This window comes from Gavia stellata, chromosome 14 (assembly GCF_030936135.1).
Source record: "Gavia stellata isolate bGavSte3 chromosome 14, bGavSte3.hap2, whole genome shotgun sequence".
NCBI classification, from domain to species: Eukaryota; Metazoa; Chordata; class Aves; order Gaviiformes; family Gaviidae; genus Gavia; species Gavia stellata.
The window spans coordinates 19,960,091-19,983,444 of NC_082607.1; the positions used below are offsets into that span (position 1 = coordinate 19,960,091).

The following is a 23,354-nucleotide window of genomic DNA, read 5'->3' on the forward strand; positions in this document are numbered from 1 at the left end:
GACTTAAAGGGTTGTTGAATAGAGTTGTTGTTTTCCTTTTGAGATTTTTTTGAATTGTGTTTGCTACAACTTGTTAAAATTTTAGTAATGTTTCTCTTCAGGAGAATATAGCCTTTTAACACCTGGAAGCCATTAAAAAATAAATGGCTTTAGAAGAATTGCAGGGTTTTCATCAGTGCTAAGAATGGACTGCAGATAAAACTTAGCTATTCCTACAGTACTACACCCAAAGATGCACAGATGTCAGCCTTGCCTTACTTTTTGCTAAAAGATTGTGTCTTAACAACATTGTCTAGGGTTGCAGGGCATTCCAGGAGAGAAAGGGGATCCAGGTCCTCCAGGCTTCGACGTTCCTGGTCCTCCAGGTGATCGGGGAACCCCAGGATATCCAGGACCCCCTGGTCTCCCAGGGCCTCAGGGTTCACCTGGACCACCTGGCCGGGATGGAATACCTGGATTTCCAGGTAAGTTCACATTTTTTACCTGTGGACAAAGACCAAACTGTAGTTACAGCTGGATGCTCTTTATGCTTGGGCATGCCAGCTTAATGAACTTCAATGTTTTCCTATCCATTTAAAGTTGGATACATGTAACCCTTACATCTCATACTTTATAAAAAAAATTACAATAAAATTTGTTGCATTAAAATCCTTGTCACCTCTCCACTCTTCCCTGTAACTTGATTCAAATATCTTCTGCATTACTCTGTTTCATAACTTTCAAACGTGACTTTGATCATCATAGTTATGTCACTTTTCTAATTTATTTTGTGATTATTTTTTCTGGTCACTGCTACAATTTAGAAATAGAATTTGTTTAAAGGAAACAATTACAAATGCTATCAATTGGATCCAACTCATAGTTTTGAATATTAATTTCCTTATTCTGTGTGTTAGACTATTCAGTTAAGATAGTCTGTTTCACCCTCTGGAATAAAAATCCTAAAAGTGAATTTTGAGAATCTATGTCTTTGGATGGAGGGGGCAATGCAAAAGATACTAAAAGTAGTGCATTTCTAATTGTCTGTTTGGCTTTCAATAAATTCAAGTTTGCTTTCAAGCAAGTATTTATGTTTCAAACTAGGGAACTAAACTTATTGGAGGTATAAATATGCTTTATACCAAAAAGTATCACTTGCAACTTTTCTTCCCAGGACTTAACTGTGAAAAATTTGGCACAATTTTCAAGTGTCATTTTATCAGATCTAGATCTATACAGGGACTGGGTGCTTGTAATTCCCTTAAAACAGGCTTTATATGCATGTGCTGGTTAATAAATACCATAGAGATGCAGGGAAGTAAAAATTAGGTAATGATAGGTTTTGAGGTTTTGTTCAGAATTACAACGGTGATTCAATGCATTTAGGTGCCAAGGGTGAGATGGGCGTCATGGGAGCTCCTGGTCCTCCAGGGCCTCCAGGAACTCCTGGAAGAAATGGTCTGCCTGGCTTGAAAGGTAATATATGTTTTATCTGCCCCTGAAGAGAATGCAGAATGCTGTTTTCCATGTCCTGTGTGGAAAGCAGCTTTGTAATACTAACATCTAGATCTTCGTTACTGGGATCTGCTTAAGTTATCTTCTTTTGACAGTGTTGATGTTCAGAATTGCTTTGCGGATTTAAGTCACGGCATTCAGTGACTCTTTTTTTAATTGATGTCATGAAATGTTAGCTATTTTTAAAACATTACCTTTGGATTGATGGCATTGAAGTAGGACAATATTTCTGAAGTATGTTGTAAAGTCTGCTTTAAGCAGCAGAAAGAAGAAAAACAGTAGCTTTGGATTATGAAGTCATCCAGAATCAGCTCTATAGGTATCACAGAGAAACTATTCTATCTGCATTTTCCCAGCCCCCTTGTTGGAGAAGAATTTTGAAAGAGTTTGGTAGAAGAAAAACCCACTCATCTCCCTAGAACAAGGAGGCTGTGAATCCAAAGCTGCTGTGGCTGTTGCAACTCCTCTGTGCTAGTGGCACAGTGTGGTGGGGCTCTGGGAGCTCTCTTGATGTGGGTCATATGGACAGCTGCTTCCTCTGAGCTGGGCTGGCCAGAGCTGACAGACTGCAGCATACCGACATCCCCATGCAGTCCGCTCACTCAGCTTTGTTCCAGGGCTTAAGATGCTGTGGAGAACTTTGCACAAACTGACTGATCATTTAGTGAATTCCAGCTTTGTGAATAAATCATGGACTCCCTAAGTAAGAAAAAGCACTACAAATATATTAGCCTGCCTTAAGGATTACGGTTTTTTCCCTTTTGTTGTCTGTACCTACTGTAGGTAACAATGGATTACCTGGTCCGCCAGGGCCTCCTGGACCGGTAGGACAGAAAGGCATCAAAGGTGAAGCAGGCCTGCCAGGTCCACCTGGAAAAGTTGATCCGAAACAGCTAGGAGCAAAAGGAGAAAAAGGCGAGCCAGGTGTTCCAGGTACAGAACTTTTCCTGTGGGTCTGGGGAGGTGGTTTGTCCTCTACAGACAACGGTGACCTGTAACTGAATCCATTTCTAGTTCATTCTTTCTTGCAGAAAAAAATAAACTCAGAATATAGAGGTGGCTTAAGGTTCTCTTATTTTAGGCTTTTTTTTAAGTGGTTCTATGACCAAGTTATCTGTATGCTTAGTTTGCAATGTCCTTGCTCATTAACTGTTACTATTATTTGGTATATGGCAATATTGCAATAGTACTAAGGTGCTTCAGCAGGATTTCAGTCTTGTAGGTGTTATTCCTAAGCATGATGAGAGATAGTTGTCATGGCTGCTGTGCTGGCTGCGTTCCTGCTGTCTCACAAGCCCTTGGGCCTTTGCCTTGTAGGATGTAATTGCACAGGTCATCTGCTCATGCAGCACCTCCAGATTCTCCCTTTGGGTATCTCTGTAAGCTTACCCTCCCCTGAGCTAACTGTCATCTCTCTGTGTGTTTCTACTTGGGAAGCTGGCAGCCTGGAAGGTTTTCTCAGTTCACTCAAGTCTGTTTTCTCTCTCACTTGCTGGCTTCCCCCCTGCCCCCCAAGGGTTCAGATGTCTCCTTTGAACTCTAATTTAGTCTTGAGAAGACTAAAAATGCTCTACCCTGGGGAGAACCAGAATGCCTTTCTCTAATGTTGGCCTGGCCATTATTGTGCTAATTTATCTATTTTATTAATTTCTGTGAAACCTAGGTGGGATCCTAAGACACCTAATTTTTTTTTTTCTTTTTTTTCCCCTCTGTTAAGAGCTGTAGAGGGCAAATTTAACCATGCCTGCAGGGCAGCACAAAGTTATCGTATGGGATAATAACCACATAGAATTTGTAAAAATCTGCTAAAATACTTGCATTACTTTTTATAATATATCAGTCCCAAAGTGCTTCTGGTGAAGCAATGTAATTAAACATGTATATAAATAATCTGGAGTAATATAGAGGTTAGCATGGAGTCTGCTTATCCGAAAAGACAGTCCCTTCTGAATGAAGTATGTTGTCATTAGTCATAAAGTTACTTTTTCTCTACTTATATTGTTCTGTAGTAATTTTAAACTTCCCAGAAGCAATATTTTGTGTTCTGTGATACTTGCTTTTGCTAAACTAGGGGGAATTATATTTACTGAAGAAAAATCCCTATTTGGATTTTTATTCACATATAGCTACATCTGATCTCTTAAGGTAAAAGAAAACATTCAGTAGTAGTAATAATAATAAAACGTATCTTTTTCCTTTGAGGTATTCCTGGTTTATCAGGGCAGAAAGGTTATCAAGGTCTCCCAGGTGACCCAGGTCCACCAGGACTTAGTGGCCCACCAGGTGTGCCAGGATTGCCAGGTAAGTAAACAAGGCCTCAGATGGACGATTTTGACGTGTAAAAAATTTGCCTGTGTTTTTATCACATGAGATTGGGATGTTAATTCAGGTATATCTAAGCAAAGCCTAGGGATTTACACTTAAAGCTGCAGCACAGTTTTGGGACATTTAAAATCATTATCCAAACAACATGCTTTGAGCTCTTTCCTTCTAACAGACCCAAAAGCAGTTTTAACCTGATCCCACTGAAGATCAGGATAGCTTTTAGGATGACTGGAAAAGTGCTTGCTACTTGAGCAAGCAACATGACTGCGGGATCTGCCAACTGGTGTTGTCTGTTTCGTATGTTTATTTTTTATATTATTAGTCATTATACTTGTACTTCGCAAACAGCCAAATGAATGTATTGCAAAGGCTGTCTGGATGTCACAGTTTTGCTTTCAAGAATTGCAAGGATCAAGAAAACTAATTCCGTTTTGTGCTGCTTCTTCCTACTGCCATAACAAACTATCTGGAATCTTGAATCTTTGCTCACTATGTCTAGTATAGGTCTCGCTCTAAATATCTTGTTGGGCTTGGGGAATTTTTTTAACCATCCAGGACTCAAACTAGTTTGAGCATTGTAGGTTGCATTTAATTCCGTAATAGAAGCTACTGAATACCTATTGCAGATGAGAAAGAGATAATGTGTTCATTCTGCAGAACAACTCATGAGAGACCAAGTCACACCACTACTAAATTGTTTCAGATTATTACTAAATCATGGACTTAGATTTAACCCATTTCGTTAGACTAATCTTCAAAACAAAGAAGAAGTTGCCCTGATCAAATCTTGGCTTGGAACAAACTGAAGATGTTTAATATTTCACTACAAATGGGTGTGAAAAAGCCCGTAGGAGCAGTATGAGGCCTAAAGCAACTCTAAATCCATTGTCTTTGTAATTAGATGACAGGCATATTCATATGAGAATGCATAAATGTCAGAAACTTTTAATTATTGTCATTAATTAACTAAAAAGTCAACTTTCCTAGGCATCAAGGGAGACACAGGGCTTCCTGGGCAGCCTGGACCAACAGGACCTCCAGGGTTAAAAGGTGCCATGGGAGAGATGGGCCTTCCAGGTTAGTTTCTGTGCTTGTATTTTACTTTATTTTGGCTAGTGTTTTCCTTTTCTATCTTACAGAGGTGTGGATCTGCTTGTGTGCAGTATCTAATAATATGTTTAAATGGCAATGCAGATGAGGAATACATAAAGCCCTACATACCTATTTGTTGAAATAGTATATAAGAAATTGGAAATACCCATTAAAACAGAAAAAGTAAATAGCAAATATATTGTAAATACATAATACTTTAAAGTGCTTACAGATGTAGAAGCAGAATGATCTACGTTTTGTTACTTTCATTCTTTTCTGGTTTCTCAGATCCGCTCTGTGAAAGTTCAGAAAAAAGATGATTCTGTAAACCCACCTGTCAGAAGGCAGACATCAGACACAAGCAAAAGGGGAAGGAGAAAGTGAATTCCATTATTTAGAAAGATTGCTGAAAGAAAAATTGCAATTTCTGAGGATTCTAATAAATAAATTGTGCCTGGATACTACAAAAGGATATTTGGATTTGTGTAAATTAAGAATAAAAAAAAAAGGAAAGCTTAGAAATGTCATGCAAAAAGCCATGAGAGATTTTAGATAATTGTTTTAGTTTGGTTTTAAAAATAAAAATACTTTAGGTATTTAAAGCCAGCCAGTCAATTTGTTAGTGCTTTCTAGTTCAGTTGCTGTAATCTGCAGTGCTTTAGAGAAATCACTGAAAAGTTTTATTTTTATTTATAAAACTTGTATTTTTTCTTTTGGACAGGTCCCCCAGGGATTAAAGGCACCCAAGGAATAGCAGGACGTCCAGGGCAGCCGGGACCTGCAGGATTTCCTGGATTGAAAGGGGAGAAAGGTGACCCTGGTCTTTCAGGCATTGGTATTCCTGGGCTCCCTGGACCAAAGGTACATTTACAAAATTCTTCAATAGAAAATACCATGAGGAAATGAGATTATGTATTGATTTTTTTTTTTAACTATAACTCTATATATATTATGTATAACTGTAAATATGTATATAAATATATTAGTAACAAGCAGGCTTGACTGTGGCTTGTTCTTCTCTGACCTAATTTTAAAAGTGAAAATATTTATATATCATTTAATCTAGTTAAAGGAGAAGATTGTTTACCAGACCTTTCAAGTTGGGTTCAGTTAGTGGCCTAGTCTGCACTGTGACACCCACTGACATTTTGGTAGTTGTTAGGGATTTATACGATTAATATTGTTGTTCCCATGTCTAATTATGTAGTTAATTCTAAAAAAAAATAAGACAATATGCATTTAAGAATAATTTACTAAGGAGCTGATATATCATGATTACTGCTGCTTCAAATTTTTAAGTATTTATAAAACGTTTGCACTATCATTTACCTATATCATTCTTTCTGTCACCCACAAAAAAGTGACAAAAAGACCTACAGATATCTAGCAGCCTTCACTGATGCCTTACAGTTGATGTTGAGCAGCAATTAATTTAGCAAAAATATTGCATGATGAAAGCTCCACAGATTTCTGGGTTTTTTCTGCATTATCATGGGGTAAAAATCTGTCTCTTCTGAAAGAAGAAAGAACACTTTTTTTTCTTTAATGTAGGCCAGTTCTGAGGAAAAGCTATGATACTCTGTGTACAAAATTGTAGGGGAAAACTGTTAAAATCTTTACAATTGCTCTTTCCAATTAATTTTCTGTGTGAGATGGTTAACATCAACTGGCTATAAAGAGAATCGTACACAATATAATGGTGACCTTTTTGTGATGGTAAGACTGGGAACATTCACGAAGGGCTTACCCATCTTAAAAAGACTGGGTTCTTATTTCTGCTTCATGTTTTCTAGGGCGATCTTGGTTTGCCTGGATACCCAGGTAGTCCAGGCAGTAAAGGTATAGCTGGAAATCCTGGTTTGCCTGGATTTCCAGGCAGTCCAGGTGCAAAAGGAGAACCAGGCCTTCCTGGATTCCCAGGTAATTATGAACAGGATTTTTTTATTTTCACTCTTGCTCTCTGATATTGGTATATACATCTAAACTCTATGGGTAATTGGTGTAGGACTACAGCTTCTTTCAAAGTTTCTAGCAATCTGCTGCTTCTAAGCTTTGTTCTGTGGGAATTGTCACTGCAAGAGTAAGTGTGTGAACGCAACTCTTAAGAGTGCCTTCTGAAATTATTCATCTGCTCTGAGGGTATGTAGCAGTTGTATTCGCTAATGCTCTCCACTTCCCACAGCAGTCAGACTCTCACCTTCTCTGACCCACAAAATACCTGTGTTTGGCTACATATTTTTCCTTCATGAATCAATAAGAAAGTGTCATCAGGAATAAGGGGCTTTTTTAATAGCATTTATTTTCTAAAAATATGTTCTAAAGAAAAATCTCTTTCTGAAACATAATGAAATTAGGTTTTGCATTTTTCTCTAAAAAATATTAATAGAGATTGTTCATGGGTATATGCCAGTTCTTTCATTTTCAATTTAAAAAAACAAGGTTTTTACCTATGCTTTATTTGCAGCAATAAAGGCTGTTCTACAAGCATGCTTGAGCTGCTTTAACGTAGGAAGTTAGGGAATTTATAACAGTGTAGTCATGGCAGCAGGAAGCTTAGAAGAGAACAAAACCTGGCCATGAACCTGACAGTTTTTAACCTCTGCTTCATGTCATGCCTGAAAGACTGTGAGCAGCCAAAATGGTGTATTGAAACACTACCTTGATCAGGCTCAGATGCTGTTCAGAACAGACATACTGCACCAGATCGATTGTTTCTCCTACCTCCCACTCAGTTCATGCTGTAGGGGTGAGAATCTGGTGTAAATGCTAACTGTAAGACCATTTTTATTAAGATCCTTTTTCAGGCAAGAGGATTGGGGAAGGACTAACCAGCTACAGTTCATAATGCTTTCACTTTGTTGTCAAGCAGAAAAACCTGGTATTTTCCTAGCAGCCTGCCAGAGTCACTGTGTCCTTGGCCACTGGCACTGAACAATTAAGATGACAGAAGTCTTGAGAGTAGCAGTAAGGACAGTTGTGCTAGTGTGTTTTGTTTCTGTACGTTCTTGGCTTTATAATTCATCTCCTTAATCAGCTGTAAATCTGCAAAATGAGCATAAATACAGTATCTTGATACAATTAGCTCATTTGTTACTCAGGGCATCTCAGATTATAGCACTTCAAGATCTGCTGAAAAGCCAGTTTGGTGCATAATTTGATTGAAATGCCCGTACTTTACAGGAACGCCAGGAATTCCAGGACCAAAAGGTATCGAGGGGCCTCCAGGTAATCCTGGCCTGCCTGGACCACCTGGGCCAGCAGGTGAGCATGAACAGTGCAGCAAAGGTCAGCTGCTTCTGTGAAAAACATAACATATGAAGCCACTTCCTATCTTCTTATCTTTTTAACATCATGAAAATGCATCTATATATACATATGGATGTTCAAACATCATTGCACACACTTAGTTCACTGAAATTAAACAGAAAAGAAAGAAGTTTTAACTTTCTCTTGACAACTTGTGTCTGCTGTCATAGTCATAGAATCATTTAGGTTGGAAAAGACCTCTAAGATCATCAAGTCCAACCGTAAACCTAACCCTGCTAAGTCCACCACTAAACCATGTCCCTAAGCACGTCATCCACATGTCTTTTAAAAACCTCCAGGGACGTTGACTCAACCACCTCCCTGGGCAGCCTGTTCCAATGTCTGACAACCCTTTCAGTGAAGAAATTTTTCCTAATATCCAATCTAAACCTCCCCTGGTGCAACTTGGGGCCATTTCCTCTTGTCCTATCACTTGTCACTTGGGAGAAGAGACCAACACCCACCTCTCTGCAACCTCCTTTCAGGTAGGTTGTTGTGGTTCAACATACAATTGGCCTCGGCCCATGGATCCAGCCTGTCCAGATCCCTCTACACAGCCTTCCTACCCTCAAGCAGATCAACACTCCCACCCAACTTGGTGTCATCTGCAAACTTACTGAGGGTGCACTTGATCCCCTCATCCAGATCATTGATAAAGATATTAAACAAGACCAGCCCCAGTATTGAGCCCTGGGGAACACCACTTGTGACCGGCCACAAACTGGATTTAACTCCATTCACCACAATCCTTTGGGCCCGGCCATCCAGCCGTTTTTTTATCCAGCGAAGAGTGCGCCCATCCAAGCCATGAGCAGTCAGTTTCTCCAAGAGAATGCTCTGGAAAGTGGTATCAAAGGCTTTACTAAAGTCTAGGTAGACTATATCCACAGCATCATATCATTAGCTACTGAAACAAGAAGTTAACTGTTTCAGTATTTACCAGCTCTATTTATATTAAGTACTTCAGTGGTCTAACCTGTTTTTATAGCAGCAAAATTCTGATTTATCCTAAAGGGAACCATTATATTATTTTTAGCAAACACTAACTGCTTAAAAGGTCACAGGCCTAAAAGCCTTTTCTAAATTATCAGGGGGAGAGAGAGGAGGAAGAGAAAGGTTTTAATTTTAAGATTACACCCTTGTGAATTTGTTATTACATTGTCACACCTTCAGATTCAGATGGTGGGGCGTGGGGTGAGGTTGCTTTTTTTATTGCAGGTTAGGCATTACTGTGCTAATATGTTCTATCGCCCTTTTAGGTGATATTGGTCGTCCTGGCCCTCCTGGTCCTTCAGGGGAGAAGGGACAGCCTGGTCGAGATGGTATCCCTGGACCAGCTGGTCAGAAGGGTGAACCAGGTTAGGTATCCTTCCTGTTTTCTCCTCTTCACTCTGCATTGTGATGTCCTGCTTTCTCTATTCTATTTTTCTTATAACTGTCCATACACCTTCAAAGCTGCTTCTGTGGTTCCCAGCTGTTGCATGGTTCACAAAGGGTGCTGTCAAGCTGTCAGTGAAGCACAGGACAAGAATTCAATCAGCTCTTAGATTTTTATTACCGGACTTGAACACCAGCCCCTCTTCCTGTGTTCCATGGTAGCTGTATTGCTTCAGTTCAGTTATAGAATGGATAGACAGTGTAATCTCTGCCTTAAAGATAGAACCCCAACCAAAAATGCAAATGTATTAACTCCCAAAATCTGCAAGAGCATCTTGTGAATGGATGGAAATACTTACAAAAGTTACAGATGCGTTTTAGTAGCAAAACCTCTAGCTTTGGTGTGGACTGCTAAGTGAATGAGAATCCTGGTAGTCTCAAGGAATCAGAGATTTAGATGAGCTGCACTTTCATCATTCTCAGCCTCATATTCCTGTTTCTGAAGACTTGAAAGCTAGATGTTCATTATTAACTGAATCTGTTCCTTTTCAGGTCTACCAGGTTTTGGGCGCCCAGGACCTCCGGGACTCCCAGGATTGTCAGGTAAAGTTTCTCTGTTGTTCTTTGTTAAAAAGGTTGAATGTAAAATATATCTATACACCAAAAAAAGAAGGGCATGTTGTATGTTCTGCAACAAATGAATGCCATAGCAACAACTAAAATAACTTTTCCCAGCAGACCATTTTCAATTAACCAAGGTAATAAAGAGACTCATTACTGACTACTGAATTTTATAAATTAGCAATTATGCAGACAGAATAAATCCATCCAGGATAATAGTCTACTGCATTGTGTGGAACTTTACTGATTTGTCTCACTAAATAAAGCATTCATGCAACAGATGACAAATGAAGCTGCTTTGGAAATATAGCTGCTTGCTATATTTTCAAAAGCAACTTCACAACCTAAGTTATATTACTTTCCAGTAGCAGTAAAGCTCCTAAATTCCTCAAGCTTATTTGAAAATTTTGCAAGTATGTCCTAACTTTCAGCAGTGTCTCAGAAAAAATGATGAAGTCTTATTATTGACAGATATCTTTACAGGTATATAAAAGCTCATGAAAGCATTGCTTGTAGGCTTACAAACTCAGAGGATGTTTATGAATTACAGCATCACTGAGTAGTAAAGTGAGACTTAGCAAGACCTTTTAACATGTCAGAAGCTATAGCACTTTCTCCTGCGAGAGTTATTAGCCCTAACTCTTTTCTGAATGTTAGACCAATTTTATACTGTCTCACTGCGCAAATGAGGTGAGTAGTGGCCAGACCTGCGCTTTCTGCAAGAGAGAGAAATGGCTCTGCAAATTGATATTTGGACTTTTTTGCGTATCAGTTTGTAATAGTATTCATAAACATGGCTGTTTGGTTTTACAGGGCAAAAAGGAGAACTGGGGCTACCTGGCCCACCGGGGCCCCCCGGACTTCCAGGTCTGAAGGGAGAACCAGGTTTCCAGGGATTCCCTGGTCTACAGGGTCCACCAGGTCCACCGGGATTACCAGGGCCACCTCTGGAAGGTCCTAAAGGTAGCCCTGGCCCACCAGGTGTTCCGGGAAGGCCAGGTAAGAGTGTGATTCGTATCTATCAACATCTGCCAGTACTTTCCTATTTTGCTGGTAGGTTATCAGCCTTTAAACTTTCTTAATTTATTTGGATGGATAAGTTTAAGCCTCATGGCATAGGTCTTAATGTTTGTGGGCAACCAGAGGATTTTCTTGCCAAAAGTAACAGTATCTAAAAATAAAACAGCCTCAGTTTCTATTAATTTCTGATACCTGGCAGCAAAAATCTAATGCGTTAATAAACGGGAGATTCTCCGCATGCTGTCACAGTAATCATCTAGCGAGCACGATATCGACTTTTGAACATCTGATACTTTTGCAGTATTGTCACGTGATCAGCAAATGTCATCGCACACAAAAAACCAAAAGTAACAAACCCCATCATTTTAAGAGTCATGAAAATCAAATTCACGCTAGCATCACAGCATGATCAAATTGGATAGCTGCCTCTTCATCTTCGTGTCATGTAACACAAGTCATTGCTCCATTGTGTCATGTGGCTCCCGTGGACTCAGTGCACCATCATACCGTGTTCATCTTTCCATTCCATGTTTGCATTTTGCTCCTGCACCAACTAATTCTGGGAATGAAAAAAGCACTATACTGAGTTAACATTGCTGAGCAACTCCCTGGCATGTATTAGAATTTGATTTATATTTTGTGTCATAGAAAGTTTATTTCATTTAGATACTGCTCTTGAAAAATCTAACTTTAATGAACCTGTCACAGCTCTTTCTCAAGCTTATTGCTGTATCTTGAGTCCAGAAGTACTTTGCCACCACTAAGACTCATCTCACTTAACATGCTTGATATTCTCCTTAAAGGAGACTACTTTCAAACCAAGCTATTGGTTGATTACAAGTTTTTTGCTTTGCATATTAATGGAGAAGTAATATTTTTATTTATTGCCCTCAGACTCTGGCCACAGATTTTTCTGTTATTCAAATATTTGTTTGGGGAAAGATAGTTTTGAGTCAGTACCTTTGTAAAATAGCTGCTACACATATATTGTTCATTTTCGGGTATCGAGGGAGAGTTTAGTTTTGCAGCACACACTTGGAAAGATTTTAAGATTAACTTTTTTCTCATGCTTGCTTCTGATACAGGAGGAGGCAATCCCACTGAAAAATGTTTTTAGGATGGAATTTTATCAACATATTTTCACTAGAACTGGAATTGAGTAGTATTTGATTATTCTCAATGGCAGTATGAGCTTTTCTCTTCTGCAGAGTAGGCTATGAACTCATCTATCCTAACTGTGCATTTAAAAAAATGAGTCATTATAAACAACATTTGGTTTTAATTTATAACACCTTAAAACTGGGGTGCTGTTTGCTAGTATAATGAGATTTTCTTTTAGTCCTAGTAAAAACCCTTGAATTGCGTTGTATCCTAAACCTGCTTTTTATGTGTCTGGTGTGAAACAACGCAATGGGTTAATAATTTACAGCCAGTCACAATTTCTTCCTGGTTTCCTATTTGGTTAGTGGAAGGAGGATTGCACGCTTCCCCCTTTCTCCTGGAGGAACTTACTCCCTGCTGTGCCCCAGGGGCTCTAACCAGTCAGTGGAGCATCCCTGCAACAAGTTGGGAGTCCTAATTTGCTTTCCACCTTCCATGTGGCCTTGTCCTCATCTGCCTCGTTGCTCACTGGCAGGTAGGAGTATGGGACAAGCAATCCCAGCTCTGCTCACTGTGGTTAGAGTTGCACCTGGGGCAAGTGGGAGAAGGAGTGAAGGGGTAAGAGATGGTGGGATGCTGGACTTGGGCTTTGTAATGTAAGTGTGCCCAAATAAAGGTCTAAGACATCCTAGATGTCAAGATCTTCCAAATATAGTTTTTCTGTATGTAGAGTGGTACAGCAATTAAAATTTTGGCACAGGAAGCTGATTGGTCCATAAGAGTATAGGCTTTCATTTTTAAAATATTCTTAAAAGGATATCTTCTTAAAAGGATATTATTCTTAAAGGATATCTCCAAACTTAAAAAAAAAGTAAACCAGCTAAGCAGCTCCTGATGTATAATAAAAGCTATCAACTGAGATTCTATGCTCTGCTGTAGCTTCAGTGGTTTTATGAAGCTTCTCATCCTGTTTATACTTCTCTGTATAAATCAGGTGCTTACTGACTCTCATCAGCTGGGGAGGTAGAGGAATGGTGGGGCTCATTTTGTGCAGTTCTATGAGCATTGGCGGGGGGTAACGACCAGTGAGGTTCTGCTCAGCCATGTTTTCTCTCTCTGTCTTTCTCTTTCTCTCTCTTTCTCTTATTTCCATTTTTGTTGCATGCAATGTATAAAGTGAAGCATTTGTTTTGCTCAGTTATGCGTGAACTAATGTGGATAAACCAAACTATTACTGCAGTTCTGGTACAATCAGCACTCCAGCCTTTTGTTTCAAATGATAACACAGTCTATTGTTGGAATGCTGATTTTGTAACATTTCAACATAAGGCAGCAAGTCATAAAAGCAGCTGTGTGGTTGTCAAATTACGCCCCTTCTAGGGACATAAATAAAACCAGAAGCCATATGCGTATACTGTTTGTTGTTGACTTCTGGGTATATTCTAAGATTAGTAAAAATTAGTAAGTCAAACATGGTATGGCCCTCTGACTTTAGTTGAGTTGCCCCTAAAACAAATGTTAATAGACAGTGTTGGCATGGATTTCTTATCAATTATAACATTAAGCCAATTTCCAGGGCAACACAACATTGCTGTTACTCCACATGTCTTTTCATTGCTATGCATAATAATAGTTTGGTGTTTTGCATACTATATGTAAAGGAATATTGAGCTAAATCTAAATGAAAGGTTTAGTTGAATATGTTAGCTTGTTGATATTTCTAACAATTTTGATGTTTTTCCCCTTGTTCTAATGATGACCTTGGTGAACTCTGACCCCCTACTCCCAGGTCCCTCAGGTTAGCCCCTTAACTCCAAAATAATAACTTTGCATGAAAACGAATGTATATACTTTTGTAGTGTCTAAATGTAGATATGCTGAGTCATTTTTCAGGCATACCTTTTAATTTGTGGTAGAAAATAAAAGCTCAGAGTTGGCTTTCAGACTCTTCCAATGTCAGTCCTACAACAACATGGAGGAAGGACGTAGCATTGCTCTACCCATGGTGGAAGATCATGTGGGTCCAGATTTGCAAGGCTTTTATAAAGTGTCCCCAACTGTGAAACTTGTTTTAGCATGTTTATTCTCAGTGCCATTGAAAAAAACATAGACTGTTTTTCATCTTTTTTAAAAAAAGCATATTGCGCTGTCCTCCTATGTCTTTGCTGTATAACTGTGTTTTCCAGCTTGGACAAATGACAGTATTCATTTTTGTAACACCTGCTATTGTTGATTTTGGACACTCTCAAGTGACTTAAATAAATTAGATGCTGCTTTTATACCAACAGTGTCCGTAGGAAAATTTATACAGAGTAACAGTGATGCTTTACATTCCCAACTTAGAGCATTGTAACTTTCCAGTGCAGAGAAATCTTTATTTCCATTGTTTTGCTTCACCAGCATGTTTAGAGGAAATAAGGAAAGCTCTTCCTTTAACATGTATTTAATGAAAATGAAGCATACAGCCCTCCCCTCCCTAACACTAGGGCAGTGGAACAGGATTGGTGAGAACATGGTCATTTTCACAAGCTTATCATAATTTTAGCGTATCAGCATGTAGCACAAGCCAGCTCTTGGGAAGATTTTTAACATCTGTGCCTAGATTGAAAATGACTTGGTATATCTATTTAATAATAATGATGTCTTTAGGTTTTGCTATGATGACTTTCAGGAAGCAAAGAACTGTCATCAAAATTCAATAAAGCAATACAGTTTAGTTTTTAGTGTGCTGTCCCAAGCACTGTGAGGTAGCAAATGTAGTAGGCCCTGTGTTTGAATCCTAGCTTTATGCAGTCACGTAAAACAATGAATGTGGCTTTACCTTTTAATTAAACTGTGGTCACACAAGCAGTAACCACACTTTCAAAGAGGGCTACCATCATGGGTGTGCTGAGAGGAACTTACCGATTGCTTCATGTTTTGTTCCACCCTGTGACTGTGCCCAGCCAGAATTTAGTAATGAAGTATAAGACAGATTTATAACTCATAGCAAAACTTATCTTAACAGTGAAATATAGTTTGTAAGTACTTAACAGTAATAATGAAATGTCTATGTCATTATTTTTAATAACTGTATTACCGTTAGTATTTAAAATAATTTACCAAATATGTAAGAAATAGTACATTGAGGTAAACCTGATATGTATTTATTGTAGTTTTTAGCTGTAAATTGCATGGTAATATGTTGATATATTTAAATCATTTCACTGACATGAAAGATGCAAGTGGCACGGGAGCTAAACTACGTATTAATTCAGGAGCATGGTGGAGACAACCAGCTTACCTTTTGAAAGAGGACATTTAAATTATTTTTCTAAGGATGTTATCACATGCCATTCTCCATAATAACCTTAAATGGGTAAATTAGTATCTTGGGGTATTTTTTCAAGGAAAAATAATGCTAACAGTAAAGACAACAAATTCTAAATTTGTAAGTTCTGCTGTATTTTTGCTTACAGCATTTGCAGCCCTTTCGATCCATGTCAATCCTGCTTACCTTTTTGAAGAGGGTATAAGCCTGTTTTTCAGTCCTAGAATTGTATTCACAGATAGTTGAGGCTTACACCTGATTAGTGGTGATAAGTCCTTCTGTTAACCACACTTCCCGCCCTTGCCCAAAGCAGAATTTTGCTCAAGAGTAAGTTGTCATTCACAATTTACCTGTATATTTGCCAAGCTCCCGGCCCTGTGATGTAGAATATTGTCAGTGAAATGGTTACATAGTCCAAGCCCCATTGTGAATAGGACTAACCAGTCACAGGCCTCAGCTGTAATGTTAAAGCAGTAACACATTCTTTAGTAAAGCTTTAAGTTTGCTGTTAAATGAAGTGTCAAATTAGTCTTAGTAGAGCCTAGTCACCAGAATAACTTGTATCCAAAAATACATATCATTGTGTATTCATGTATGGTTTTATGCATGCACATGGATTATACTGTAAATACAAAATATGCTGGTGAAATGGGTTGTTGAGTAGTGTATATGCTGTCATCTGTACTATTTCTAACTAGTAATCTTGTTTTGTACTGTGTGATGTCTGACCCTTCTAACATCGATCATTGGGCTTTGGTGAACTCTGATCCTTCCAGGTCCTCCAGGTTAGACTCTTAACTCGGTCAATTTATTTTACTGCGTTGCACTTGATGTAAGAGGAATGGATGTTTTCCTGTAATTCTGTGATTACCTTTTTTAAGGACTATGGTTACCCTGCAGATCATATCTGTTTGATTAGCATGCCTCAGAGGGTAACCTGTTATTATTTTGCATGTGTACAGTACTAGACCAGTATAAAAGAGCAAAATGAACACAAAAAATCCTTGCATGATGGGATGTTTTCTGTAGCTGAAACCGCTGCAGGATATGTGTGAAATCTGGTACAAAATTGCTGTTGATTTAAAAAGAAAAATTTTGGAAGGAATTCTACACTGAGATTTGCATGCAGAAATACAGCTCATCAAATTTATCCACTGAATATAGACTACGAGTATGTCAAAGGAGATGTTAAATTATTCAAGTTTGCAGAAGAATTGAAAATCCAGCATACTGATAAATGTTACTAGATTTGTTGTAGTACAGGGGAGAATGTCATAGCACTGTCCTGCAAAGAGATCCTTTTGTTAATCCAATTATGAGATCTAACTTGTAAAATATTACTAGCTGTTGCTGCACTTGCTTACGGTTTGTTTTGCCACAAATTAATATCAGTTACCTTCTATTTAGGTGGTGTCATAAAGGTGGGACTCTTATCTTTTAGTTCTCCAAATACCCAAGTTTCTTTTAAATCCACTGCTTTGCTTTGGATTAATGTAGCTGTAGCAATGGGAAAATGATGGGCTTCTTGCTGCAGTCAGTAGACAGTATATACCGGGCTCCTCAATAGGTATGTCAAATTCTAACAGCAAAAAAGCAGCAATATTTTACATTGTTGAAACTGGCTTTCAAAAGGAATTCAGTCTGTTAAGATAGCACTTAAGAGATGGTAAATGTAATGCAGGTCAGGAGAGGGGATGTTTGTACCATCTAATTTTGGGTTTCTTGGCTCCTACTAAAGGCACCGGTCTGGTCACTGGTAAGCTTCTAACGCAGGTGAGTTGCACTGCCTTCTGGAAAGACCTGCTTCTCTTCATCAGCTAGATAAGGAGCCTTGGTTCCTGATTTGGGTAGTGCAAATAATCCCTCTATTTGTTTTCCTTTTAGTTTATCCTGAATTCAGCATTGAAATAGAGCTGGGAAGTCAAGCCAAAATATCTTTTTTTTTTTCTTTTTTTTTTTTTTTTTTTACGCTGAAGGCACAAACTTTGGGAGAATGGTTGATATATACTCATATATGCATATTTGTTCTGCGATGTTAAGGTCCACCAGGCCCAGAAGGTCCCCGAGGGCCACCAGGCAGCGGAGGACTTAAAGGGGAAAAAGGGAACCCAGGTCAACCTGGGCCACCTGGCCTGACTGGTCAAAAGGGAGATCAAGGACCACCTGGACGCCAGGTAGGACAAGAAATGGAGTTTTCCCCCTAGTTTATTTTTAAATGCAATGAAAATTGAATATATTTGGGTGGAATATGCAATTTATCATAGTAAAATAAAAGCCAAAATGCAGTAGCTAACATCCTGTCTTGTAGCAAGTAAGAGGGTCCTTTCCTTAACTATCCCCCAGTACCTGGGCGGGATGTCCCCCATTATATTCCCGTGGGGGCTGGAGCTGTCAATGCACACTTCCGACGTTTTCTGACGACACCCAGTGCAGTGAGCAGAATACATGGCCTCAGCCCTTCAAAGCACTAGTTCACAGACCCAAAGTGTGCTTATTTGTCCCCCAGCCATCTTTTCTCCCTGTTTTTCTGAAACTGCTGAGGGAGATGAGTGAATAATGTGAAGCTGTTCTCTTCAGGGCGATCCTGGTCGTCCGGGTCTGAATGGAATGAAGGGCGACCCCGGGGTTCCAGGCGTTCCAGGATTCCCAGGTATTTAACTAGCATTTCAAGTGAAAACCTCCAGACACAGTAACAGCCCCTCAGGGAGAAAAGAAGCCTAATTTTGGCCATTCCTGCAGCGGATTTTGTAAGACAGCATGTTCTTTCACTGTGTAACTGTGTGAATTTGATGTTTCAGGTATGAAGGGTCCCACTGGACCTGCAGGACCCGCTGGCCTCACAGGCAGTCAAGGACCACCAGGCCCACCAGGTAAGGAGTCCTGGGTAGCATTATTGTCGCTTTTGTTCCCTGCCAGTAGAATTTGTTACACAGATGTAGGACTGGGTCGGTCTCAGCCAGCAATGAAAGTAGTTAAGTGAGCAACAGCTTAAATACAATTCCAGGCTATACTTTTTAGCCCTACAAGTAATCTTACCGTATTTTATACTCTGTATCCAGTCTGCATGGATTAACCCCTGCAAGAGCTGTCCTTCGGGGCGGGGGGGGCTGTCACCAAGAGCACTTTTTTGCATTATATATACACTTACTCTTTGCATTGCTAGAGCTCTTGGCTTCTGACTTTGCAATAAAGAATAACAGAAACTGTTTCTAATGCTCGCTTCCACCTTTGTTTATCTAATACTAAGCTGCTTTCTCTCAGGTCCACCAGGTTTACCAGGTACCATTGGACGAAGCATTGTTGTGAAAGGTGACCCTGGTCCCCCGGGTCCTCCAGGACAGCCTGGGTCGAAAGGGCCACATGGATTGCCGGGGCCACAGGGATTGCCAGGTATGATCCTAGTAGCTGCAGAGAAAATGACTAAGAAGTATAGCTGACTGCAGGTTGCAATGCGAGCCACTTGGCAGAGGCTGCAGAGACAAGTTACTGAATTCAGCAAGAAATAATAGATAAATGCAGGGTTCTACCATATAAGTCTGGTGTAATGGTCTGTTCTTTTCTAATGTATCATGAAGAAACAATAGATGAGTCCCAGACAATTCAAAGATTTCTGTAGTGAGATTTCAAGAGCTTTTATTTCCCTTATGCATTTGTCTGTTCTAGGCCCGATTGGTCTTCCTGGTGACCCAGGGCGAGATGGACTACCTGGTTTTGATGGTCCAGCAGGACGTAAAGGAGAGAGAGGTCTTCCAGGCCAACCAGGTATGGTGTTTATCCTATGAGGACTCAGTGGAAGAGGAGATACTCCCTTTTGTGAGTGCAGGCTAATATTGAGAAGTGAGATTTTGCTTCATGGGAACAATAATAAAATCATAATTTTATTATTTTCTTAATACAAAAATACTACAAGCAGCTGAACATACTTTGGTTTGGAATATTCTTGGAATGAATACATTGCCAGTTATTGCTGAATAATATTGTGGAGTCCTTTATCTCAAGCTTAATGGCATCCCCTTTGCAGCACAGATGATGCACAGGAGATAATGAAGATAGTAAGAAACAGAACAGAGAGATTAGTAAAATAATTTTAATTTTGCATGGAAATCATGAATGGGGGAAAAACAGACTTCGTAAAGGAAAGAATTTCACCAAAGGCAGAGAGATCAGGCTACCATTAGAATTACTGAATTACTATTTGAGAAAAGAAATCAGACTAGGCACTGGGACAGTTTTCTAAAGATGATGATACACGTTAAGTAGCTATATATTGTAACTTGTGAGGAAAAGTATTAGAATTTAAACAGTTAAAACAGTACAAAAATCCATAATGCCTTTTTTTCCTTTTTCTCTGAAAAGCTCTACACTCTATGAAATCTGTTAACATTATTTTAGGGAAAAAATGTAAATAATAATGAATGTGGAATAACATAGTCTAAATATTTGTAGTTATATTTCCTGATATTTTTGCTGTTCAAGAACAAATGCATCTTCTGATTCTTGCTCTCATTCAGGGTTGTTCTAGCCTATGTCCACTTTTTGTAACCTACTCCAAAACTGCCTGCAGCTTTTCTATTCATTTTGGTGGGCTTTGACTCAGGTGTTACCCTAGCGTGCCTTACAGTGAGACTTGCTTCTGTTTCTGGCTCTGCTATTTGTTTTGTGATCTTGAGCAAGACGTTTCAACATCATCTTATTAAGCTGCATACACAGACTAATACGTGTTGGAATTGGGAAGCTGATTTTGAACTCATTCCAGTGGCTGTCATGTCCACTGCAGTTGTTATCTTAGTGCCACACAGCTCTGAACATATTTAACTTCACAATACCCCTAGTACACAGGGAAGTTGCACTGTTATTTTATAACTAGCTATGACACCCGCAGAGATTTAACCGAGCTTACATGAAAAAATAATTTGAGGAAGATAGTGGTAGCAGATGCCAGGTCCCCCAACTCACAAGCACCTTAGTCACAAGACCGTGCTACTTTTCAGAGCTACATTAGTCTTAAAAGAGTAAGAAATGGTGTTAATAAATACTGTGTGTTGTCTTTCTCTTGTGTGAACAGGTTCACGAGGAATACAGGGACCTCCTGGTCCTGATGGCTTACAAGGCCCACCCGGTCCTCCTGGAACAGCTTCTATTGCTCACGGATTCCTTATAACTCGGCACAGCCAGACCAGGGATACACCACTATGTCCACAAGGAACAATAAGAATATATGATGGATTTTCTCTTCTGTATGTGCAAGGAAATGAGAGAGCACATGGCCAGGATTTGGGTGAGATATTTTATATGCTGTCCTTAAGGGGAAAGAGGTTGTAGCTGCTTCTTCAAATATTCTGGTTCTCTGAAGATACAACAGTCTTAGAGATTTCTTGGATGAGGATGGGGATTGCATACTAAGATCTACTACCTCCAGAGGTTGCACATTTTAATTCAGGATGAAAGAATGTAAACCAAAACTGAGAAGTTAAGTTGTTCTCACATGTGATGATTTGATAGCACATGCTGTGCACTCACAGGTGGAGAGGAAGAATACACAATTACTGTTCTCAAAGAATAGCTATAAAAAGCAATGAAGTGAAAACTTGCTGTCATGTTTTATGTGTCTTACTCTGTAGGTACTGCTGGGAGCTGTCTTAGACGTTTCAGCACCATGCCCTTCATGTTCTGCAATATCAACAATGTTTGTAGTTTTGCATCAAGGAATGACTATTCCTACTGGCTATCAACTCCAGAGCCAATGCCGATAAGCATGGAGCCACTGACTGGGAAAAGCATCCAGCCATTCATTAGCCGGTGAGAGAAAGCAGGCTATCAGGTCTCTTTTAATACCTGGGTAAATAGCACATCTTATCTGTGTATTTCCAAAGTGCAGGTTGGATATTAGGAGATGAATCTGTCATGTTTTGCTCTGGGAAATACTAGGAAAATAGCTTGTTTTAAAGTATTCATTGTCTTAAACAGTCTATGTGCAGCACTGATAATTAGAGGCCGAAAGGCTATAGGAAATCCCCTCGACTGAAGAAGCTATGTAGTCAGCAGTGCAAGATCGCCGTGGACAGGAAAGAGGATATGAGAGCCATTAGCTCTAAGACTAAGGCATTCACGTGGGGACTTTGAGCTTCCAGTTGGTTCAGTTGTTTCAGGAACTGCTTCAGTATTTTACCCAATGGTTGTTAATGGAAATACAGGCAGATTTTGCTCTCCAAAATACTGTCTTAGTGCAGTTACCAAATACGTGAGAAGCAGAAGTCTAGATTAATAGGACAGCCTCTCACAGGTTCATTTTCCTCCCTTCCTCTGTGTAAGAATTCTTAATAAAACATACTCCTATTATATTTTAATATTGCGTGTTTCTGTGATACTTCTCCTGTGTCCAGATGTGTTGTGTGTGAAACTCCTGCTATGGTGATAGCTGTACACAGTCAGACCATTCAGATTCCTTCGTGTCCTCAAGGCTGGGACTCCCTTTGGATTGGTTACTCTTTCATGATGGTAAGAACTGCCTCCTACTCCAGAAGCGGCTAGAACCCACTTGTGTCCTCAACTAGCTTTAGGACTTTGTTAAAAACTCTAATGGTTGTCATTTGAAAGCCTTTACCTTAAATTACTAACCACGGTAGCCAAGATTAACACTGATTTTCCAGCACACAGAGCCCAGTGTAACCGCATTATCTCAAAAAGAATGAACACTGGCTCTTTTAGTAGTTGAATGCTGTGCTATTTATTGTTTAGCACCTAACTGTAAGATGCTTGTTTGTGTGTTTCTTTCCTCCACCAGCACACTAGTGCTGGAGCAGAGGGCTCTGGACAGGCCTTGGCATCACCTGGATCCTGTTTAGAAGAATTCCGCTCAGCTCCGTTTATTGAATGCCACGGTCGTGGCACTTGTAATTACTATGCCAATTCATACAGTTTCTGGCTGGCAACTATAGAGGTGTCAGAAATGTTCAGGTAAGAAAACCTGTTTCTTGTATATTGCTTTATTCCAGAAGGAAACCTTTGGAAATGGAATTTAATCCGAAGATCAAAAGAGATTTGTTTACAGGGGTATAGGGAAATAATTTAGTTTGTTTTCCCCCTCACAACCAGTTTTTCAGGTGTTTCCATGGTAAGCCTTTAATATTATGTAAAAACTTGCTAGGGCACATTCTGTTTTGCAAGGAGTCAGATTCTTTTTATGTCAATTCTTACTCACATTTAGTAGTACCTTCTCTGAAAGTAGTCCTACTGTAGTTACTGTATTTGGAGCCCAAAAGATCAATTTTGTTGGGTTTTTTTTTCTTGCCAGGCCTTTCAATAGAGTCAAATATTTGAAAAGGTAGTTCACAGACATACAAGGGACAGGTATGAACAGCAAGATCAACTCTACTTAAACCTTTTAAGGCAGATGTTTGTATAACCTGGTTTTAAAGGTCTTGCATGAAGGAGGTTTCATACCCTCCATGGCAAGCGTTTTTTCCAGTACTTTGCAGAAGAATTAGGATGACATTTTGGTGGCAAGGAAGCCAATGGACATTCTGTCCTCAGCTTCTCCACAGGCAGCATTTCAGCCGGAGTCTCTTAGCTCCTCAAACTTTTTCCCTTTCAACTTGAGTAGCAAAATCATTTTTTCTTTGAAAAAATCATCTCCTTTCATAGCATAAATTGCTACTGCCTTGTTTGTGTACTGATAAAAACCTCACGTATATTCCCAACATTACCA

The 23,354-nt window shown here is 39.4% G+C and overlaps 1 protein-coding gene across 1 annotated transcript in view; it reads left to right on the forward strand.

Annotated features, from left to right (window-relative positions):
- Positions 1-23,354, forward strand: part of COL4A5 (collagen type IV alpha 5 chain) — an 81,669-nt gene that overhangs the window by 54,903 nt on the left and 3,412 nt on the right. Inside the window, exons 32-53 of the mRNA XM_059824582.1 lie at positions 297-464; positions 1,366-1,455; positions 2,278-2,427; positions 3,697-3,795; positions 4,807-4,896; positions 5,633-5,772; positions 6,705-6,831; positions 8,092-8,172; positions 9,477-9,575; positions 10,147-10,197; positions 11,029-11,214; positions 14,126-14,134; positions 16,423-16,431; positions 17,687-17,820; positions 18,224-18,296; positions 18,445-18,516; positions 18,908-19,036; positions 19,310-19,408; positions 20,712-20,924; positions 21,268-21,445; positions 22,030-22,144; positions 22,431-22,603. Of these exons, the coding sequence (XP_059680565.1) occupies positions 297-464; positions 1,366-1,455; positions 2,278-2,427; positions 3,697-3,795; positions 4,807-4,896; positions 5,633-5,772; positions 6,705-6,831; positions 8,092-8,172; positions 9,477-9,575; positions 10,147-10,197; positions 11,029-11,214; positions 14,126-14,134; positions 16,423-16,431; positions 17,687-17,820; positions 18,224-18,296; positions 18,445-18,516; positions 18,908-19,036; positions 19,310-19,408; positions 20,712-20,924; positions 21,268-21,445; positions 22,030-22,144; positions 22,431-22,603 (2,485 nt within the window). The remainder of the gene's footprint in view (positions 1-296; positions 465-1,365; positions 1,456-2,277; positions 2,428-3,696; positions 3,796-4,806; positions 4,897-5,632; positions 5,773-6,704; positions 6,832-8,091; positions 8,173-9,476; positions 9,576-10,146; positions 10,198-11,028; positions 11,215-14,125; positions 14,135-16,422; positions 16,432-17,686; positions 17,821-18,223; positions 18,297-18,444; positions 18,517-18,907; positions 19,037-19,309; positions 19,409-20,711; positions 20,925-21,267; positions 21,446-22,029; positions 22,145-22,430; positions 22,604-23,354) is intronic.